The following is a 22,903-nucleotide window of genomic DNA, read 5'->3' on the forward strand; positions in this document are numbered from 1 at the left end:
CTTAGTTGAATTCAGTCGGAATTGCGAATGTAGTAATGCGCCCATAACTGCTATAATATACTATAGTGCTGAGCCTATCCTATATCATCCTATAGTTTTGAAACTACCCTATATTTTATGAAAGGTCCTGTATTTTAGACTCACCTCACTTATTGAGGGTCGTTCTTCAGAAAAAAAAGGCAAAACAATTTTAAATTTTAGTTCTTAACACATCAGCGTACATTTTCTGAGCGTCAGTTGAAAATATGAAACAGTATATTAATTTATCAGATTGTTAGATAAAACAAAACTTCTCCTTTTAAGGTAGTTAATTTAGTCCTATATTTCGGAAGAAAAATTATACTCTTCTGTAAGAAATTAATACTTTTGGCATGTTGTATGAGTTCTATTGGTTCATATAGAAGGTGGGGTGGCGCTTTCGTCTCGCAGCAAGAGGATCCCGGGTTCGATCCCGGACTGTGGCACCGGGTGAAAAATCTGGGAAGAAATCCTTCTGCGTAGAGTTTGCAAGTTCTCTCCCCGCTTGTTTAAAGGAGTTTTCCTCCGCGGTCTAACCCGGTTTCTTCTTTCCATCAAAACTTGCAGAGGTTAACGGTAATAGTTAGTATATGGCGCTGTCGGTTAGCTGTGGCATAGGGGCTAGCCAGCACCCCTCTATGCATTGTAAAGGCGTTAGATAAGTGGCAATAAGTCGCAAGATGACTTGGTCCAATTAGCTAGCTAGCTGAACTCTATATCATTGGCACGGTAAAATTGGTTTTTAAAAATTAGCAAACACGCTAGGGGTGTCGAAAGAGTCGCGCTTAGATTTACTTATTTCTTCAAGAGTTACTTGATGTACGTTATATTTATCCTGAAGTAAATGTTAGTTCTAATGTGAAAAAATTCTATGTTAACCTTTTGTTATTTCAATTTCTACAGACCTATCCAACAACATTCATCACCCAAATCGGTCTCACTACATTCCAGACTTGTTTCCAGTTGGTATAAATGGAATCGTGCGGAATGGAAACAATCACAAACAAAGTCCACCATTGACTCCTATGTCTCCTCCTGGTGCCATAGACAATTTGGAATATCATATGATGAACCAGGATCCTGACTATTGCCCGCCTATGCACATAGTTGGTCTTCCTCCAATTCCGCCACCTCCAGTGCAAAACGGTACAGCGACCGCGTGCGTACCTCCGGCTCCGGGTAAAGCGGGACCACCGCTAGCCCTGGTACGGAAACTTACCGGGAGTAGTGACGAGGACACTGACGAACAAGAGTGTTACAACGAGTTTGACCGACTTCAACGCGAACTCCAACCGTTGAATCATCATAATGGTGGTCGACGAAGTGAAACTACCGTGTAGTAATGTTGGTTAAATTTGAAATTGTGTGCCGTAAATGAGGATGATTAACGTTGCCAGCCAAAATTGTGTCTTATGACATCAATGTCTCTAAGTGTTCATATTTTAATAACCCGCTATATTTCTACGAAAGAAAGAACTTAAATAAGCTATGAAAAATATCAACTTACGTAGAAGGTAAGCCGCTTTCTTGTTCCATATATTCACTGACAGTGTTCCATATGAAGCTGGTGGCATTGTGAAGGAATAAGTATTCCTTTGGAAAACTAAAACTGATAATTTGATAAAATAAGATATTTTAACGTGCTGGCACAATCAATATTAAATCCAAGTGTTTTAGAGAAATGATTGTTTCATATTCTCAAAACTAAAAAGAAGAAAAAAAAATGTGCCTTTAAAATCGTGTGCCTAAAATTGTGTATATATTTAAATATTTTGTTACTTTACGCAACAACGAAATTTTTTAACTTTTTCAACAAGGTTTTTAACATCATAGATTATATTAGAGACTAATGTCATAGATCATTAAAAGGTGAATTATAGATATGACACAATTACATTAAATATGACTTGAATTTTCAGTCATTCAAAACCTGTGAGTGGTGTTCACGAAACAACACTTAATTTCATACAACTCTTTAACTAGAAGTTTAATTACTGCATCAAAATAATTATGTTAAATTTAAATGTTATAAACATTTTATTTTATAATTTCTACCATAAGTTTATAAGATATGTTCCATAAGTGTGTCACTCGTTAATGAGAGCTTGTCATGAAGTGACGTAGGTGAAACGTCATAGATTCTTGTAAAGCGTCGCGTAGTGAGGCCTTGTCAAAGGCTTAGTACAGACTAAAGAGGAGGATGGACTGCAAAACCGAGTGTAGTCAATTCTCACGTCGTTCTTGAACTAGCTCTCATTAAGCCTCTAACATTACGAAGTATGGGTAGTGACATACTTATGGAACATATCTTATAAACTTATGTTTCTACTGTAATTAAAATTCTACGTCATATCTAGAATTTAACCATTTATGATCATGAAAAAAAAAATCAAAAATGAACTTCAATCCATCCAAATTTGGTACAAAAAAAAGCGTTTCCCAGTGAATTTTTTTAATTGCCATTTTATTCAGGTTTAAAAATTACGGTAATTCCAAAAATTATAATTGAATGACCTGTAGTTTACCAGTAAATTGCTTTGCAAAAATTTGAAAATAGAATATAGCTACTTAATTAACTCAATGTTTTTAAACAAATGTTACCCACATCAGTACGGTACACTTTACCGTAACAAAATATCTGGTAAATTAACAGTAAATTAGACAATTATTACTAACTTTGTCATTTAAAGTTACTCTTTGGTGAATATTGAGCCCTTTGAAAGTTTCTATGTACAAGAAAATCCATGTAGTTGATTAAAACTTAATGCGTTTTTCATTTACTGCTCGCAATAGCCTTGGAGCTCTGCTTTCAAAAGGCTCAAAAGCTGTAAGTGTAAAATGGTCCAAGTTTGGACATGTTTGCAAATTCAAGAGAAAGAAGCATACTATGAATGTGCTTTTTATTTCGCCCATAGTCCGTTTAAGTTACAAAACACCAATCAGGTCACAATAATTCCGCGTTTAATATAATTTCAATAATAGCAACAATTGATATCGTTTGCGTTTACAAAAGAGGTAGCTACAGTATTACAGTTTTTATAAAATTAATTATTAAGGTCTTAACTTCTTAATCCAAATTCGGTTACAATAACGGACCAATTTTGCTTAAAAATATTGGTATAATTTACTCATTACATGTATGTATGTATTTGTGCCATTCCGAATTTTCTTACAATAGATGATCATTTATTGTTATTGTTATTCCAACTGGTGTTTTTAAATCATATTAACTTTCAAATCCTTAATTTCAAAATTAATCATGGAAAAAAAAATTGAAAATTATAAAATATTTAGATGTAGTTTCTATTTTACATTTTAGTTGAAAATTATTACTTCTAAAAGTAAAATGACACGTATTGTAGTTCTACTAAATTGCTTCACAATTGTTAATCATGCGGAGAGCCAAATTTTCTTAATTATTTTAAAGGGACTCTAGTCGGCGGACCGTTGGAAATATTTTTTGAAAACTTCGTTATTGACGTCACAATCCCGGGGGGGGGGGTGAGCAAAACGAAAGTCTTTCCTTCTAGCAAAAGCAGCGGGGGTCTCGGACTCTCGCGGGAAAGAATAGGGGAAACGCCGAAGCAGGGCGGATCACAACCAATCACAAGAGAGGGGAGGATGGGACGGGTGAGTTTAAAAAAAAAAAAAGAAATTCAATGGTCCGCCGACCCCTTTACAGTCCCTTTAATAAGGTATTATATAGAAACTTTACATTCTAAAAAAAACCAATATTTTTATATGTTAATGAAAATATTCTAAAGTTTATTTTTAATCTAATTTTTTTTTGTATATGTGGTATCAAGTTGTAATTTGAAAATATGCTAAACCTACTTGATGAATTTTAGCCAAAAAAAATTCTGCCGCTTTTACAAGAACTTCTTAGTGGAATTTTACAAATATTTTATTCTTTATAAAATTGATTAAAATTAGGTGCTTAAAATTACGCGTTATAAAAAGAACACATGCTGCGAAGGCTTGTGTGATCTCAACGTTTGGAAGTGTTACTTGGATACGAAAATCATAAGAAAATTAAGTTATTCTGAAAAGAACACGCAGGAAAATACAACTAAAAATGCAATATATCAAAACCTATCCTGAACTACTTTTTGTACAATAATATGAAATATTTGTCTTGTAAAAACGTTTGTATATTATAGGGTTAGCATTTTTAGGACCTTTTGGGAAACGTCTTTGTAAAATAAATCCCAACTTCCCCAAAAGCCAGACAATATTTTTGAAAAGAAAATAAAATAAAATTTAAATAAACGAGTACCCCTTGTTATCTTCATAAAAAACATAAAAAAATGCTGGTGAATTATTTTATTTACTTTTTCAAGGCGAGTAGGGTTCTAAGTTCGATGAATTTGGGATAAGTCATCACCTACAAACACAGTTAAATCAGTACTGGAGGGCTATTGTGAAGCTCAAGGGTGTAGACGGGAACTTGGAGGAAAGAGGTGAGATGGAGTGGTAATGATGGACGATATGCGGCAAAGGAAGTCTCCCATAGTGCCTTGCGGTTTGATAGGGTCGTGGCTGAGGGCTGCTGACATGACCCTTCCGAAACGCTAAGGATGCTGGGAGTAGGACTGTTCACGAGTTCAACTGAGCGAACTTTTTTAAGGCTTGTTCGGCTCGTGTTGGAAAAACGGCTACTCGAGCCTGCTCGAGCCGAGTTGGTTCGGTTAACATATATATGTTTGAAAGCGTTAAGAATAGGCTAATAATAGACATGAGTGATAATAACTGATAAATTCATAAAAAGTTTTCGTTATCAAAAGTATGACGTCATGATTTTAAAAACGTCTCAAGACGATTGTAATGTTAAAATCATTCCATGCCGGGAGTATGGCGCACTCCTGTAAGCCAAGCTTCTGGGCGGCAAAGTTTGAGGAAATACGACACAAGTCGGCGATCCTACCCTATAGGTGCCGACTGTCCCGTGTCCGCCGGAGGTGACTTACCCCAATTCCACCTTCCGTCACCTCCCAAGTAAACCTCATTCCTTCCCTACTTCTACACATACGACCTAGCGGCCCCCGTCAGTGCTGGGCCGCGTAGGGTCTCTCGCTCAATTCTTCCTGGTGCTAAAGGCCTAACGGCTAAGCACTAGTGTGAGTAGGTGGTAAAAAAAAAAAAAAAATCATTCCCGTTCGTGAACTCGATTTGCAAATACACAAGTTAATAAACTATTTTAATTTCACTTTTAAAACTTCATTATGTTACTCTGCGCATTTCTGACTTAGTTTAAAATAGAGCTAACATGTTTAAGAAAAATTGCTACTACCAACGTAAGACTTGAGAACGACTCGAAATGCTATCCCATGTTTAGGAATGTATGGGTCAAGGAAAAACTGCTCGATAAAAAGTGAAGAAATCTTTATATGCTCACGGCATGCTCACGGTTAGAAGCGAGATAAATCAAATTTTCGAACGCTTTTCATCATGTAAGAATACAACGGAACGCTATTGGTGGAGAGAAAAATACTAACAGGAAAGCACTATTTCAGTGACTAAGCTCGTGAGTAGTTGTGGCTCGATGTCTGTCAGCTCGGCTCGGCTCGACCTTAAAAAAGCTCGCTCGTTAATTAATTGAGCAGCCAAATTGTCGGCTGGGCTCATCTTTGAAGGGAGAATGAAGAGGGAACGGGATGTGATAAAGTGTTTTATTTCGTTCGTTCGTTTATTAAAGAGAAGGAATTTTGATACTAAGGTTAAGCGTTCAAATGACATGTGCAAGTAAGGTTCAGCATTGTGAATTGTGTTTTTCGTTGCTTCGTTACTTTAAAGAGAGAATGATAGGATTATTGAATTGCCTTAATTTAAATTGGATATGTCATTCTCCCTCTAAAATTTCTCACACCTGTCAGAATTTATCTTTTTATCGTTGACTTTTTCTCCCGCTATCTCCAAACCCGGGAGGAGAGAGGTGAGAGGAGTGTTGCTCCAAGATTAGAGAAACAGTAATATAAATGGCTGGGGAGAAAAAGGGAGGGTAGGAAGTTTTATCTCTTTCGCTCGTTTCAAAAAAAGTAAACACATAAATAAATCTGCCGCATATATACCCATTTTTGTTATAAAATGTCTAATCATAACAATTGTTTGAACTACGCAATTAAAACCAAATTTCCCATATCGATTAAACTTAAATTCAAATTGCAATACATATAATAATTTCTGGCCCTTTTTGGGTTTAAAAAGTGTCATTGTTTCGCCATGGATTGTGTATAAATGCAGTTTTTTATGGACTGCGAAGCAGAACTCGTTTTTGTATAATAAAGTACTAAGGCACTATCCACCAGGGGCGCACGCATAGACGCGGAAGAACGTGTAAAATTGTTATCACAAATCATATCCCGATTTTTGCAGTTCGCTTTGTGAGACTCTTTTTTACATTTGGATTTTTGTTTATCTTTCCTAAGGTTAATTGAAGAAACGCTTTGGGGAATTTCAATTCCAAAACATTAGTAGGGACTTTCCGAAAAACTGGTTAGAAATTCAAATAAGTAAATTTAAATTATTTTACACGGCCAATTCTCCACAAAGTAAGGCATACCTGTTAAATTTAAAGGTGATCTAGATTATGTTGGCATCTTTGGCCAAATCGTAGAACATTGATTGTTCATTCCTCAAGAGAGCATCTGGAGAGTCGAATCCGCTAATTCGACCCTTATCAAGGACCATCACCCTTTGAAGAGTTAGAAGATGTATCAAATTAGTCAATAGTTTTGGTAAGCCTGTTTAGTAGTTTGGCATACTAACTTGTCATAGTCTAAGATGGTGTTTATTCTGTGGGCGATGGTGATGATGGTAGAGTTGGAAAATTCCTTCTTGATGGTCTCTTGAATGAGATCATCGGTGTCCATGTCGACCGAGGCCGTCGCTTCGTCCAAGATCAGGATCTTGGTATTCCTCAACAAGGCTCGAGCCAAGCAGACCAACTGACGCTGACCAACGCTCAGGTTGTTACCACCTTCGGCCACGGGATGATCCAGTCCCTGCTCGAGTGACGCCACGAAGGATTTCAGATGAGAGTGTTCCAGAGCGGCCCACAGTCGCTGGTCGTCATGTTGTCCGAAGGGGTCCAGATTTAGTCTGAGCGTGCCCGAGAAGAGGACGGGCTCTTGTGGGATAATGGTCAAACGCGATCTCAAATCGGTCAAGCTCAATCTCTCCACTTCCACTCCGTCAATTATGATCTGACCGCGCACCCCTTCGATGAGACGGAAGAGCGCCAGCGTCAGTGACGATTTTCCCGCACCTGTCCGCCCCACCACTCCCACCTTTTCTCCATCTTCGATCCTGACATCTATGTTCTTCAAAACCAAATCCAATCCTTCTCGGTATCTGGTGCTGTAGTCCTGGAAAATGATTTGTCCACGTTGAGGCCAGTCAGCAGGTGGTTGACATTCTGGTTTTTCGCACTCGGCCTCGGACTCCAAACGACAGTATTCGTCAACTCTTTCTACGGAGACTACATTTGATTCCAAACAGGTAGCGCTAGCGACAAACAGTTTCAGCATTTGCAGGAGCTGTGATTTAAAAATATCAAATTAGTACTTTATTTGTGGAAAATAAATAATTTTTCATGATACAGAAAAGCCTGTTACAATTCCTTTTCAAAATTTATCGAAAATTATCATTAGCCTATTAGATTAATACGGATATATCTTTCATCGATAAGACCTGGTAACAACTTTAATGCAAGAATAATGGTATATCACCAAAAGTATTTGTATTAAAATTAATAGTTTCGTCATCTTCAATGGCAGAGGTTAAAAAACTTGTCACTGGCACGCCATGAAATGACAATTAAAAGTTTTCTTGAAAACGTACCAGAATGGCGTACGAGCTAGCTTCTACACTTTACGAAAAAAAACGTTCAAGACTGGCGGCATTGGGTGTAACTAACATAAAATTTCATCGTCGCTAAACTTGATTAAAGTGATATCAGAAGCCGATTAGGCTTTACACATGTGAAGCATAATCCGCTTTTGGTGATATTTTGCTTCGCTCGTCTATATCAATCCCCCATTCAAACCATTCCATCTCGAGATACTCTTTCTTAATTCAGTAACTCCTGGTTCTTTTTTATAGCCCCACTTTAGCGTCGTTTCACTTAAAAATTAAATGAAAAACCAGCAGACTAGATTTTAGCTTCGTCTTAATTGGTAGCGCTTACCCGATCGGCATTAGCCAAGATCAATCCTACAAAATCAGCTGACAGCATCCCTTTGCTCAAAATTATGAAAATTGCGGTGCAAAACATCAAGCAATTGCCCAAGATATTGTAGCGTACTGTCAGCCATCTGGAAAGAATTGCATTTTATTCAATAGGGACTTGGCAATTCGGACTTAACTCCGCCCCCAGCGCCATTATGGTATGTTTTTTTAACAGAATGAAAGCTATATAAGTCCCTCTTCCTGGAATGTTTTTAGCACTAGTGGAAGGTAGCCTGACGTTGCATGACGTAGTACTGCCAAGTCCCTACTTGGAATGCCTGCTTCGCTTTGCCTCCACAGCGCGGTTTCAACCCAAAGGTAAATATGAAGTGTAAATGCTGATAAAGCTGTCGTTCCAAAATTAAAAACTCTATTCAAACCAGTCTTTACATAATTACCTTTGCGCCATGTTCATCATGTAGTTAGCGGCAGTGCATTCGTCGATAAGTTTCAGGAAGTGTCCTTCGAAGTTCTCTCGGGCGTCACAAGCCCTGATGACAGTTCTGCCAGCCACTGATCCTCCCACGTGCGAAAACAAGAATGAATTTCTCAAGCTTGTTATCCGTTTGAATTGACGATTGGCCAACATCAAGAAACGCTAAAAAACAAGGGAAAATCTACAGCATAAATGCGTTATTATAAAGAAATTTTCGACAGGAGTAGGGTCGTGAACTCCGCGGAAAACACGTGCACGCCTTCATTAAAATATGTAAGCGCTAAAACACTACAACAGATTCAATACTTCTAATTTCACGTGGGAAGTGCTGCATGAAGAAGTCTCACTTAGGACTGTCGTGGCGCCTAGACCACTTTCCCGTTGCTCACAAACACTTTATATAAAAAATCATGCAAAATGTCTGTTATCTTTAGGAAATGTCGATCATAATCTAGCTTTTAATGCTCTCTATATTTCATTAGTCTTATTTAAAGAGCTCGAAGATCTGACATTAAACCAACTCCAGAATTATAATGGTTATCCCTCAATTGATACGAATTCCGTGTTTAACCACAATAATTAGCATTTGAGTGTGATATTGAAAAATTACTTATGACAAGAGACTGAAATGGAGTTCCTACCTGAAGTAAAAGATATCCAACGACCACAACAATGCAGGGAATTATGAATAATGGTAAATATATTGCAATTCCTATCGGGAAAACAACTAAACATATCATTCCATAATTTGTTGCTCTTAACATTGGAGGTAATTGCTGGTCCAGGGCGTCGATGTCTTGGGAGAAACGGTTGAGTATCCTTCCAACGGGAGTTGTGTCAAAGAAGGACATGGGAGAACGAAATACGCTGTCAAGCATTTTCCCGTGTAGACAGTTTGCCGCTCGTAGACACCGAAATATGTTCATGATTACGTTCAGAAATGCAAAGATGGCTTGACTTAAACCAAGAACGTTTAAGACCGCTATACGGGTAGCCTTCAGGTCTGGGTTCGCTTCAAAATCTTCCTTGGAGTCCGCACACCACAGAGACAGCCAGTAAACCGACGCGAAATTAAGGACTACACCACTGGTGGCTGTTACTTCGAAGATCACGAGCCACGGTATACCATAGGCTTTAGAATATTGTTTATATTGTGATACGGATATCTGTAAATGCGCAATAACATTATCACGAGCAAAAATGTTAGTAGAGAAATTTAGTTCTCAGGAAGCCAAGGAAAGCCCAAAATCTCCTTGTACATACGTTTCCTTCTTTGAGCGTCTCTTTAGTCATAAGTTTTGCCTCATCTTCATCCGAGACTTTTCCTTGGAATGCAAGATGAGATCTCTCCACTTTGATATTTAACGTGATACTGTTGCTACAATAAGATTTGGCTGGGTTATAATATTAATTTTACACGACTCATGTTAGTGCTTGCAAGTCTCGGACTCTCGGGGGTGAGGACTGGGGAAACGCTGAAGCGGGGAGGCTCACAACCAATCACAACTTCTTCGAGTTTTCTGCTTCGAACAAGCCGTAGAATGTGTACATATAGCTCGAACTTTACTCACGACTGTTCTTCCTTATTATCGTCACTCATGTGTTGCATGAAATAGTCTCTAGCCATTCCCTGACGACTCATGATTTCTTCATATGTTCCCCTCTCGATGATTCGCCCGTTGTTCATGAAGAAGATCTCGTCCACTTCTCGGATGAAGTTCAAGTTGTGCGTTACCAAAACTCTCGTCTGTAAGAGATTGAATTGCCTTTTATCGAGAAAGCAAGGAACTACCAAACTGAAGCAACTTTCGCAAACGAAAGATTCAAGGGGTTTATTTGCGTTAGCTAGTCACAGCATCAATATATTTTGATCAGTTTTTGAGTCGCTATTATTGAAGGTGCACGGATTTAAATCAAAATCTATTCAACTTAAATATACTCTATATCAGAAGTATATAATACTTCTCTTCGAGAGAAGTGTACCATAAAGCGGGGTAAGTGTAACGTCATTCTTCCCAACATCGGAGCATTTAGAGCAAGGTTACTAAACCAAATCACATACGCGATAAATAGTTCCCTCATCATTACTCTATTACGCTTAATTATTTACCAAGGCACGCTTGTGAATTTTTGTCCCATGTCAAGATGAGGTTTGTGGGTTGATTTCCGAGGATTTAGTACCAACCAGTTATAGAATTGACCCCACGGTGCGATGCCCATCTATACTTTGATGAGCAGGAAAGCAAACAAAAAGGGTGAGCCTGGAAAGAATGACGCTACATAACTAAAGTATTAAGAGGATACAGAGTGTCATGCTTCCTCCATTATCCCCTTCTGTCTATATCTATATACGAGATATCAGCTGAAATTTATTTCACCGCACAAAAATTGATTACCATCCGTGACGCCTTATTCAACTACTACCGTTATTTGATCGAAACGACATTTTAACCACTCATTATTCGAAGCTTAGCGATTTTGTGGAAAGTATAAGAGTATAAGTACTTTCTTTCGAAGTAACCCCTTTGGTCCGATGACTTCGTTGAATAGATGTTTGGCCACGTGCGAATCAACCGCCCCCAACGGGTCATCAAAGAGATAAACATCGTCATCGCGATAAATAGCTCTGGCCACGTTGACCCTTTGCTTCTGACCACCACTCAAGTTGATACCCTATTATGTAGAATTAGTAAACGAACTCATGATTACTAACGAAAACAACAATCAATGGAACTATGAATGAAGCGTCGCAACGCCAGGTTTTACAAGTACAGAGACATATATATTTCATTCTACTTCCTCATCTTCTCCGTCACACCTCTAGGTGGAACTATGGATGAGGGAGAGAAGGAGCGCGTGCAGTTCCTCTCCTTATCTACTTCTTCCCGCATAAATAAACAGACATTGCAGAGAATGGTCAAAGTCAGACTATCTCATTTTCACAATAAATGACTTCACCTCCCCCCGCAAATTTCTGTTCACAATTCAGTTTTTTTCTCACTAAATGTTTGGTTTCGATACTACATACTCTTTCTCCGATCTCCGTTTCGTCATCAGCGGGTAGCTGGTCGAGGTCCGGTTGAAGGGCGCATGCGCGTATGACGTTATTGTATCTTTCCCTGTCCATTTCGTCGACGAAGAGTATGTTCTCCCTTAGTGAGGCGTTCTGAATCCAGGGTTGTTGAGTGACGTATCCCACTCGGCCGGCCACTCTCACTTCCCCCTCCACCTTCTGCATCTCGGAAACCAAAGAGGACAAGAGAGAAGATTTGCCACAACCCACCGAACCCACCACAGCCACCAACGAGCCGCGAGACACTCTCAAATTAATGTCCAGAAGAGACGGTGCTTCGTCTTCCAGGTTCCAATGAAACGTTCCCTTTTGAATCTCAATTGCTGAAAATTTCATAGAAATAAATTGATGTTAACATTAGTTAAAGTTGACCAACTGCGAGTTCAAAACTATCCGAAAAAAATATGAATGAAAATGCGCCTTTGCTAAAAGCACTTCAACCTTTCCTCTTCAAGACCGACATGTGGATTGGCTTATTTTATAAATAAGATTTTTACAGCAGTGTTTGCTAGGTTTCCTTCTAAAATTGATTATTATACTAAACCAGAATTTCTTTCGATCCGCTGGATATAGCCACTATTGGAAAACTATACCTGATTATTCTATTTACACCAATGCCTCGGTTCTAAGGATTAAGTTCTAAAAAGGTCCCTTCAATTGTCTCGTTCTCCGGGCTCAAGTTCGCACTTGTACCAATTAATTTTGAGATTAAATTCATCCGCTTCTGTATGAATAGCTTCCGGAAATAATAATCGACCTATCTCGTTTTTGGTGGTCCCTAATAAATTGACATACCAAATTGGGCGTCACTAGCCATCTGCTTCACGTATTGCTTGGTTTCCCCACGACTCAACAAGTTTGCAATTCTTCTTACCGAGACGTGTGTCTGTAAAAATTACTTAGTTAATTTGCGTCATTTTGAGATGTTTTAACTAAAGAGAAGGTCAACCTGACAATTATGGAAGATTCTTTTTCTTAAAATAATACCTCATTGTTGGGAAAATATTTTGTACTTAATGTTTTACAACATGAAATTAGTGGCCGTTATTTATTGGCACCAACTATAATTTCGAAACTTTTTACAGTGATTACAATTGAATGAAACATAATATCAAAAGTATATAATATATTAAAACCGAAAGTTTCGATCAAGGAGGCGAAAGGGTGCAAAGTCGTCCTTGTTTAACCAAGTTCCTATCCCATTTTAAACCGTTCTACATCGAGTCGGGGAAATTAGATAAGACCACGAGAGCAAGGCTTTTGTATTTTTGGCATACTCGCATTAATTTGGTTTCCACCACACAGAAAGGTGTGAAACTCAAACGTTTCGTTATATCATTTATACTTTCGATAATATTCAAAATTTTGTAGAAAAAGTTTCGAATCTTTCATTACCAGTAATCAGTAAAAATATTTAGTAGAAGAAGCAAAAACTAGATTTATCTTTTGACTCCTCTTCAAACAGTTATTACCAAAACTATAGTATTCACTAAATCCGGAAACGTCTGCATTGATGTCGCTAACAATCGTACCAACTGAAAAGAGACGAAGGCTTTCCTCGAGTTGAGAACGTTATCGTCGTCAATTAATACGTACATAGTAAAACACGGTGAAGTAATCTAAATATTTAGAAACGATATCTGTAAAAACTTTAAATCAAAATGGACGGGATAGTGTGGAAGCCCCAAAGTTGAATAGCTTAACAGAAAGAGATGACGACTGCTAACAGTAAAATCAATTTCAACCCGTGTTCTTATTTCATCGCTAAGCGAGAAAGTTGGGGAGAAACTTGATATAGAGCTGAAATCCCTAAATCTCTCTGTGATCAATAATAACAATAATCCTCTTGTAAATTATTTACGTTCGTACCAAAACCGGTATGAGAGCAGTTATAAAACAATTTATTGCTTGGAAGAGGCCTTGTTTCTTCATGAGAGCCATTTCTTTCTTCCTGATTTCAAGAACGATTCTCTGGAATGATCTTTCCCAGGCGTACAACTTCAAGACGCGGATCCCGTTCAATATTTCGCTCATCATTTTCATTCTTTTGTCCTTCTGCTTCATCAGCTCAATCTAATAAAAAGGATGATTTAACAAGCCATTGAAATTAGCACATTTTGTGTTGGAGAAAGAGCGCAAAGTAGTAACTAAAGTATAGTAGCAGTAACCCACGTTACACGAAGGAACCAAGTTCTAGCCTATAATTGAGGAGTTTGTTATTCGAGTGCTGGTAAAGCTTTTTAAAATATTTGGAGAATTCTTGGTTATTTTTCTGGCTCTGAATATAACAGGTGGTTTTATAAATTACTTGCAGCCAGGGACAAGTGCTTCCCACGTTTGTCTTTTACGCAGCTACATTTTTTCAAAAGTCTTATTATAAATCACTGTTAAGATTTCATTGATGCGGTTAACTGGAGATTGTATTAATTTATGCGTATGGTTCCGATTATGGTCTAGTGGTGTTTTAGTTGGATGACATTTACCTGCAATTCTTTGCATTTCTTGGTGCTGAGATAGTTTAGTGGAAGAAGAACGGCAATAGGTACGATACCAGCAAAGGCTGAATAACCCAGTTCTTGATACATGAATGTGAAGCACAGTACTGTTTGTACCGGGACCGACCACAAGAGGCCCAGTTGTGGTGACAGAATTTGGAATCTGTTCGTGTCCACGTACATAGTGTTCAGTATTTCGCCCATTGTCAGGTCACGTCGATCGCTGCTCGTTAAGCGAAATGTCTGTTTTGACGAATTTTATTAATGAAATTGTGTGCCACTATCACTATAATTCTAGCTTACTTTTTTGTACAGAACGTGCATGGTGGCGGATTTGAGTCTCAGTCCTAGTTTTGTGTGGAAAATGGCGCTGCCTTCTTGCAACAAAGATTGAACAAGACCGGCTAAGCCGTAAAGGCAAGCGTAGAATATCCCCTTCCATGAAGTATCTTCGTTCGACGAGTAATCAATAATGGAGCTGAAACCATAATTGAGCAAACTGGTTAACTCAGTTTCAAAGTTTACTTAAATAATTGCATCGTACTGGAAAAACCACATGCAATCAAAACCTCTGTTATGATCAGTTTTAAAATGTATTTAGAGGAATGAAACCATTCAGTAACCTCACCCACAGAAACAGAAAATGTTATTGCTCACTTCAGAAAGAGAAAAGAAAGCAACAACAGAACTTCATTTCACTTTTAAGTGAAAATCATGTGCCGTCCAGTGTATTTTATTTGAATATTATTTTTCATTTATAATCATTTATGTTGTGTCATTTCTTATATGGCTGAAAAAGTGAATTTGTTTACCCTGTCAAAAGGGCAGGACCGATAGACACTACGTCGGACAGAACTTGTAAGACCACTCCAGCTATCAAACAAGATCCAGTTGTCCTCAACAAGGGCCAAGTAATTGATATGCTGTTATATTTGGTTCTGTTTCGTTCTTCTGAAAATCTTTTCATTTTCATTTCATCCCTGTCACTTTTAGTCTCCGCTTGGGGCTTCCAGTGTTTTTCGAAAATCCGTGAGACCGTCTGCGCTCGTTCCGCGTCATTCAAGTCGTACACATCCCATGGCTCCAGGTTTTTCTTCCAACCTTTCCACAGGGTGCTACAATTCGTTAAAAATACAATGAGCTGCGCCGTAATGACTTCTTCAAGTAAAGTCAATTTATAAGAGTGCAAGACCTGGTAAGCCATGAATGAACCATGCGTGAACAAAACGATGCACCATCTTCCCTTGATTTCTTAATGTTTGAAAATAATCATCTTTTCGTTAAGGAATTTAATAGAAAAATTACGTTTAGATGTGCCATAAGTATGACAATTAAGCCTTACTGAGAGCTAAATCGATAACGACAAACAAAAACAACTAGAGCTCCTAGCAATCAGTGTCGGACTTATTGTGGAGTATTACCATTTTGACTTCGATTGCTTGCGTTTGTTTTTCGTAGTGCGGAGAAGCGTCACTCAGTGTGTGTAATACGAGGGTAACTACTACTAAAGGGTAAACTACCGACTCAATTACCAACGCGAAATAGTCATCTCTTTCGTTCTGAAATATTTCAAGTTTTTATTTTACCGTAATATTATCATAAACTGGAAACAAAACCTTGGCTTACTTGTAAATAGTATTTCATGATGGTGGATCTCAGAGTGATAGTTTGTGTTAGTGTTAAGAGGAACCAAAACATAGTCAGGATTCCGGACAACATCGTGCCACCCCCTTTGCCGTAAATTATGAGTAATAACGCCAGGATCTGCAACACGTGATTTCAATTTATTTCATCAAATTGTTAGATACGGAATTTTTTAATTTGTCTTACGTAAGTTCCAAATTGAAGGACGACCGCCAAATTGTCAACGACTTGAAAATCGGCGTAGCATATTTGTTTACCAAATTTTAGGACGCTAATTGCGGCTAATAACAAAACCAAGAGCTGAAAACACAAAGCAGAACTAGTACCTGTGTTTAGGAAGTTTTCGAACATTCGCCTTTAAAATAATTTCCCGAGAGGAGCAATAGTCATTGGCGAGAACGCGCCCATCCTGTACAGGGAATTTTGTGCGGTTCAAAGATGATCACCTCTCAATAAGGACTTACACTTTTCGTAATGCAAAGATGAGAACAACGGACACATCGCCGTTTCGACTTCGCGATCAGCGCAACTTCCAATGGGAGGAACAACCAGAGTATCGCGCATGGCACCCAGACCAGGATGGTCTTTTGAAAACAAGGAGTGAAGTCCGGGTTGTCAGTGTACCATGTCAAATTGCTGTCCTATTTAACATAATTACAGACTTGACAATTAAACAAAAACCCCATTAATTAATACAATTATTGCACTGGTAAAGTAATATAACTCTATCTATAATTATGGTGGTTGGAACGGTCGAACGGATTATTTCATAAGGTCTTTGTGACTTCTTTCATGATAAAGTAGGTGTAGGTAACAAAAGGAATACAGATTTCTTCTACTTGAAGTCTTTAAGAGGCCTCACACTCGTACCATAAGCCCATACTAATATCTGATTAAAGGTAAAGGGACGGGTTTAAAAATTTCCTCCTTCCTAGCTTTTCAATGGCTATTGACATAAATAGTACAACCGTCGACCCTAAATTTTCTCTTTCAGAACACGCAAAGAGAGCTTGTTTACATTTGAGTTCGCCGCTCACATGTTACGTTAATATATCGTTGTTTCTAAGTTTAAATGCATTATGCTTGACGTCAGGGGTTTCGGACTTTCGGTTTCTACACCTTCTCTCCTTTAATTAAACCAGAAAGGCCATGAATATGACCTGTCAATGATTTCAAGTATAAGAAAAAATATGTTCCTGGTAACACTTATCATGCTGTTAACTTAATAAATATAATTGGCTTTCGTCACTAATTAGGCGTATACATTTTTATAATTTTATTGTTCTACGCTCAACATCATTGATATACCCGAAAGTGCTATGATATTATTGATATTAGTACAACCGTGCCTAAATTAGTTTGTTGGGCCTGAAACAGCAATTTATTGTAAAATAAAATGAAAAACATACCCAAAATGGAGATTGACAAAAGTCATCCAAAACGGAGGAACTCATTAACATAAATCTTTGCTAAAATAAGAAAAATTTGAGTAATTTATTTAACAGACCAGTCGCCGTGATGTTATAGAGCGACAAACTAATCCTCTGAACGCTTTGAAACATATAGCAACGTTGATGGCATAAAACTGTACATTCAGACCTTGAACGTAAACACATGTGGATGTCAGAACGAAATTTGTATATATTGAAGCTGTATAACTAAATGCCAAGACTTTAGGAGATAAAATCGTTCTTTTATGAACTGTACATTTTGTCCTTATTCGTAATGAAAGTTATATGATAAACTTTGGATAGCTGATAACAAACAAATTAAAATTTATCAATTTATCCTCAAAGTAAAAAATGGTTGAATCCTTAAATGAATAGAATTTATTTAAATTTGATGAACGATACGATACGATAGGTCTAAATATCAATTTACAAAGATGAAAGCCATTTCAAGGCTGTAAAGAATACAGAGCTCTTCTAAAACGAAATCCAAGACGGTGGACCTCAATTGAACGTAGTCCGAATCGGAGCCTCCGAAATGAACTAGGCCCATGCGTGTCGCGAAGCGAGAATATTTTTTTAACCAATTTAGTTCGCCGTGGTTTTACGCTGACACGACCGTAAAATAAACAAAGTTCAACCCCGTGACCCTGTCGACTGCTTAAGTATTTGGGCCAAGGTCGCGAATTGTAAGTATACGTTTTTATTACTCTTACTGAATTATTTTAATTGAAATAATTTATTCTGGTGTCATCAATACAATCTAACCGAAAGATTCAATAAAAAGTGAATAGCCCCAAAAACATTTACGTTCATTTTAGGATGAAACTTTTCTCTTTCATAAAAATTTTATGACTGACCCCTAAAATATCAACGATAATTTAAGGAAGACCCCTGTCACACCGGTAATATAAGCGCCATCTCGTACACACATATGGTGAAAATATTTTCCTTAACAAAATGGATATTTCCCCACATAAAATTTGACATACATGGGCTTAGTTCATTTCGGAGGCTCCGTCCGAATTAGGGTTTTACACATTTACAGCATTTAGAATAGGTGACTTATTTCTTGTTCGTTTGGCCCCGTTAGTCCATCGGATGATCGGAGGCCCTAGTCATGTTCCAATTGTAGATTATGGGTAATTTATGGCTGACCAAATAACCCCATTTCTCATAAAGTACCTGCGAGGCATCAAACATTAATGATTCACTTTAAGTATCAATTAAATCAAAATTAGCTCATAGTTGTAATTTAATTGAGTAATTAAATCATGAACCAAGCATTTTCCAGCAATGAGACGGGGCTCGTTCGTTTCTCAATAATAATTGGTGCAATTTTAAATAAAATTCCGTGTTAGGAGCGGAGATAATCAAATTTTTCCCCCATCATGGTAATTTAATTAATTAAATCTTAAACCAGACATTTTCCAGTAATGAGGCATGGCTCATTCGGTTCATTGTATTGTGTAGAGTATTTGACGTTCTTTTCAAGAAAATTGAATGTTAGGGGCCGAGATAAACAGGTTTTTCTCCCCCATTGAGGAAAATTAAGTAATTAAATCATGAACCAGGCTTAGTTATCACATTGTCGTATCTGGTCCATCTCGTCAACGATCGAGAGCATGTTCTCTTGGAGTGATGTGTTCTGCATCCAAGGGTGGTTGAATGACGTATCCACTCTCCCAGTCACTCTCACCTTCAAGCCTATCTGAAGGTGAGAACGTTATCGACGTCTATTAATATGTACATGGCAAAACACGGTGAACGAATCTGAAAATTTAAGGAAAAATATCTGTAGGAACTTAAAATCAGTATGGACTTAAAAAAAGAGTGTGGGAGTCCTGAAGATGAATAGTTTAACAGAAACCAACAGTAAAACCGCAGTTTCAACCCGAGTTCTCCGTGTGCTTTTAACATTGTTGTAATGTGTCCTTATCGCCTTTCTTGAGTCATGGTGAAAGAGAGAGATTTCAGGGACGTGCATGCCTTTTTGAGTCGAGTGAGACCGCTTGGAGAAGAAACTGATATGGAGCTGTATTCTCTACATTTCTATGTGTGCCCATCATCCATAATAATAATCCGCTTCTAAATTTTTAAGTTCGTACCAAAACCAACCTTAACATGCGAGTTCCAAGAACCAACGTATTTACAAGAAACCTTACAGATCTTAGCGATTATAGGTACAAGAATCAAATATCGCTAACGCTGTTCCAGGGAAGACTAGAGTGGGAGTATATTTGTTAGCGCCTTTTAGACTGACATTCGTAAACAGGAGAATGAGGGATGTTTGAAAACTTAGTTATAGATTATCACGTGGCAAGCGACATCAGTTTCCCACAAAAACTCGAGCTTCGCACTGAAAAACGCGTACTTTGACTTTAGTTCCGCAATCAGTAGGTTGTATAATTTTACATTGACACAGTGTGGTTTAACCCGCAGTAACGCGGGTTACACAAAAATATTCCATGGACATGTGCACAAAGATATTTCATACCTATATGAACAAAGATATTCTCTAGACCTGTGCATATACAGATTCCGTAGGGCAGTGCACAAAAAGATGCCGTAGACTTGTGCACAAACAGATTCCATAGACCTGTGCACAAACATGCAAAATTCTTGTGAACAATCTAATGTTATAGACATGTGAAAAACAGATGTTAAAGCCATGTGAACAAACAGATGTTAAAGCCATGTGAACAAACAGATGTTTTAGACATGTGAACAAACAGATGTTATACACTTGTGCAAAATAAGATTTCATAGACAATTGTGATTTATTCTAATTATTTTTATTGGGAATCTAGTCTAAGTATTTTAATTGGGAATCTATAGTTTAATTATTTTTAACTGGGATCTAGTTTAATTATAAGTACTAGGTAATCTAGTTTAATTACCTTAATATACTTTAATTATAAGTAATAGGTAATCTAGTTTAATTACCTTAATATACTTTAATTATAAGTAATAGGTAATCTAGTTTAATTACCTTAATATACTTTAATTATAAGTAATAGGTAATCTAGTTTAATTACCTTAATATACTTTAATTATAAGTAATAGGTAATCTAGTTTCATTACCTTAATATACTTTAATTATAAGTAATAGGTAATCTAGTTTAATTACCTTAATATACTTTAATTATAAGTAATAGGTAATCTAGTTTAATTACCTTAATATACTTTAATTATAAGTAATAGGTAATCTAGTTTCATTACCTTAATATACTTTAATTATAAGTAATAGGTAATCTAGTTTAATTACCTTAATATACTTTAATTATAAGTAATAGGTAATCTAGTTTAATTACCTTAATATACTTTAATTATAAGTAATAGGTAATCTAGTTTAATTACCTTAATATACTTTAATTATAAGTAATAGGTAATCTAGTTTAATTACCTTAATATACTTTAATTATAAGTAATAGGTAATCTAGTTTAATTACCTTAATATACTTTAATTATAAGTAATAGGTAATCTAGTTTAATTACCTTAATATACTTTAATTATAAGTAATAGGTAATCTAGTTTAATTACCTTAATATACTTTAATTATAAGTAATCTAGTTTAATTACCTTAATCTACTTTACTTATCTTTAGTTGGTAATCTAGTTTAATTGCCATTAATTGCTAATCTAGTTTAATTGCCATTAATTGCTAATCTAGTTTAATTGCCATTAATTGCTAATCTAGTTTAATTGCCTTTAATTGCTAATCGAGTTTAATTATCTTTAGTTGTTAATCTAGTGTAATTACCTTTAATTGCTAATCTAGTTTAATTACCCTTAATTGGTAATTTAGTTTAATTAGCTTTAATTGGTAATTTTCCAGAAATCAGACATGGCTCAATCGATTCATGTTATTGAGTTTAGTATTTGACGCTAATTTCAGGAAAATTCCATGTTAGGGGGCGGAGATAATCAGATTTTTCTCCCCATTTTGGTGATTTAATTAAGTAATTAAATCTTGAACCAGACATTTTACAGTAATGAGGCATGGCTCATTCGATTCATTATATTGTGTTGAGTATTTGAAGTTCTTTTCAAGAAAACTGTATGTAGGGGGCCGAGATAATCAGGTTTTTCTCCCCCTTTGAGAAAAATTAATGAAGTAATTGAATCATGAACCAAGCAATTACCAGAAATCATGCATTTCTCAGTCAATTCATTTTATTGAGTAGAGTATTTGGTGCTATTTTCAAGAAAATTCCTTATTATCGGGCTGAGATAATCTTGTTTTTCTTGTTTTGTTAGAGAATATTTTTTAAAAGTTTCATAGGTCTGAAGCAGTTTTTCCGTCATGAGTACGGCAGAATTTCTCTCCGTCCATAAAAGACCTTCCACGGGCCTAACGGCTCTCTTAACCGCTCATTTCGTTGCCAAAATCCACGAGGAGCGGGTGAATTTTACTCGCGTTTAGTTTTAGTAAGACACTAGCCGAGCGTTGCAGCCTGCGGAGCTCTTTGTTTGCAGTTTTTGAAGTTTTGTTAAGAAAGGTGAATTATCTGGTAGGATTGCACTTTACGTGACTCACCCAACTAACAATGGTTTCTAGTTAATTAGACTGTGAGGAGTCCGAAAAAAATAGTTAAAAAATTATTTGGCCGCCGCAAGTTGGCCAAAAAAATTTTTGAAAATTTTAAAATCCATGCACTTACCGCCATTGAAGTCGCTATCCCCTTAACGCATTCTGCACTCAATCTTGCAAAATAATCCGAGGGTGACTGTGAAAAATTGACGTACTCGCGCCGGAGTTATAGCTATGGAATTTTTTAAGCTTACGGAAACCGTTTATTTCTGATAAAAGGACGGAAATATAAATGCGAGAAAAACTGAAATGTTTTGGGAAAATCGTTGAATTTTTTGGGAATTCGATAATTGATAACGGTAAATTTTGGAAAAAGCCGTCAAATTATTCGGGGATTTTTTTTAATTCACTCAACATTATTTTGTGAAATGTGTCAAATCCTTGAGATATTTGTCAAATGTGAATGGGAGTACAACTATATTTTGGAAAAGGCGCCAATTTATTTCAACAATATTTTGGAAAAGGCGACAAACTATTGGTCAATTAACAATCCTTGGTAAATTTTATTTTTTTGTAAAAAAATTTGAAATAAAAGGCGTAGAGCTATTGCAACTATGTTTTAGAAAAGGTGTTAAATTATAGGGAAATTAGCAAATGTCAACGTCAATATTTCTGAAAAGGAGTCTAGTTTTTTACAACTATATTTTGGGAAAGGCAACAAATTATTGAGAAAGTACCAAATGTCAACATCAATATTTTGGAAAAGGCGTCAATTTATTTCAACAATATTTCGGAAAAGGCGACAAATTATTGGGCAGTTAGCAAATGTCAACATCAATATAGAGTAATGGCACTTACTTGCCTTTGACTGTATTAAGCTCTATGGGTAGTTAACATGGAGTGCCACTACTCTATATTGGAAAAGGCTTCAATTTATTTCAGATATGTTTTGGAAAAGGCGTTAATTTATTTGAACTATATTTTGGAAAAGGCGTCAATTTATTTCAACTATATTTTGGAAAAGGCGT

The 22,903-nt window shown here is 36.7% G+C and overlaps 2 protein-coding genes across 4 annotated transcripts in view; one reads left to right on the top strand and one right to left on the bottom strand.

The window, feature by feature from the left end:
* The window catches only part of Egfr (epidermal growth factor receptor), a 122,297-nt gene extending 118,004 nt beyond the window's left edge, over positions 1-4,293 (top strand). For all 3 annotated transcript variants that reach the window (XM_089864331.1, XM_089864329.1, XM_089864330.1), the window contains one exon: positions 922-4,293. In XM_089864331.1, the coding sequence (XP_089720457.1) occupies positions 922-1,358 (437 nt within the window). In that variant the 3' untranslated portion in view covers positions 1,359-4,293. The remainder of the gene's footprint in view (positions 1-921) is intronic.
* Positions 3,661-21,627, bottom strand: LOC149708843 (multidrug resistance-associated protein 1-like). The gene is made up of 24 exons (XM_089863879.1): positions 21,487-21,627; positions 17,302-19,113; positions 16,357-16,533; positions 16,079-16,192; positions 15,875-16,012; positions 15,670-15,807; positions 15,441-15,499; positions 15,061-15,363; positions 14,552-14,726; positions 14,237-14,491; positions 13,615-13,826; positions 13,481-13,553; positions 13,226-13,372; positions 12,549-12,639; positions 11,709-12,076; positions 11,186-11,353; positions 10,252-10,427; positions 9,944-10,058; positions 9,322-9,846; positions 8,643-8,842; positions 8,204-8,330; positions 6,784-7,553; positions 6,578-6,709; positions 3,661-6,507 (listed from the first exon to the last, which is right to left on the bottom strand). Exons 2-23 carry the CDS (start codon positions 17,350-17,352, stop codon positions 6,598-6,600), a joined length of 4,494 nt encoding a protein of 1,497 aa, XP_089720005.1. The 5' UTR covers positions 17,353-19,113; positions 21,487-21,627; the 3' UTR covers positions 3,661-6,507; positions 6,578-6,597.
* Positions 21,628-22,903: the final 1,276 nt, after the last annotated feature.

The sequence above is a fragment of the Phalangium opilio genome, unplaced genomic scaffold (assembly GCF_054372755.1).
Source record: "Phalangium opilio isolate 3A_F unplaced genomic scaffold, DU_Popi_V2 ptg000013l_1, whole genome shotgun sequence".
NCBI lineage: Eukaryota > Metazoa > Arthropoda > Arachnida > Opiliones > Phalangiidae > Phalangium > Phalangium opilio.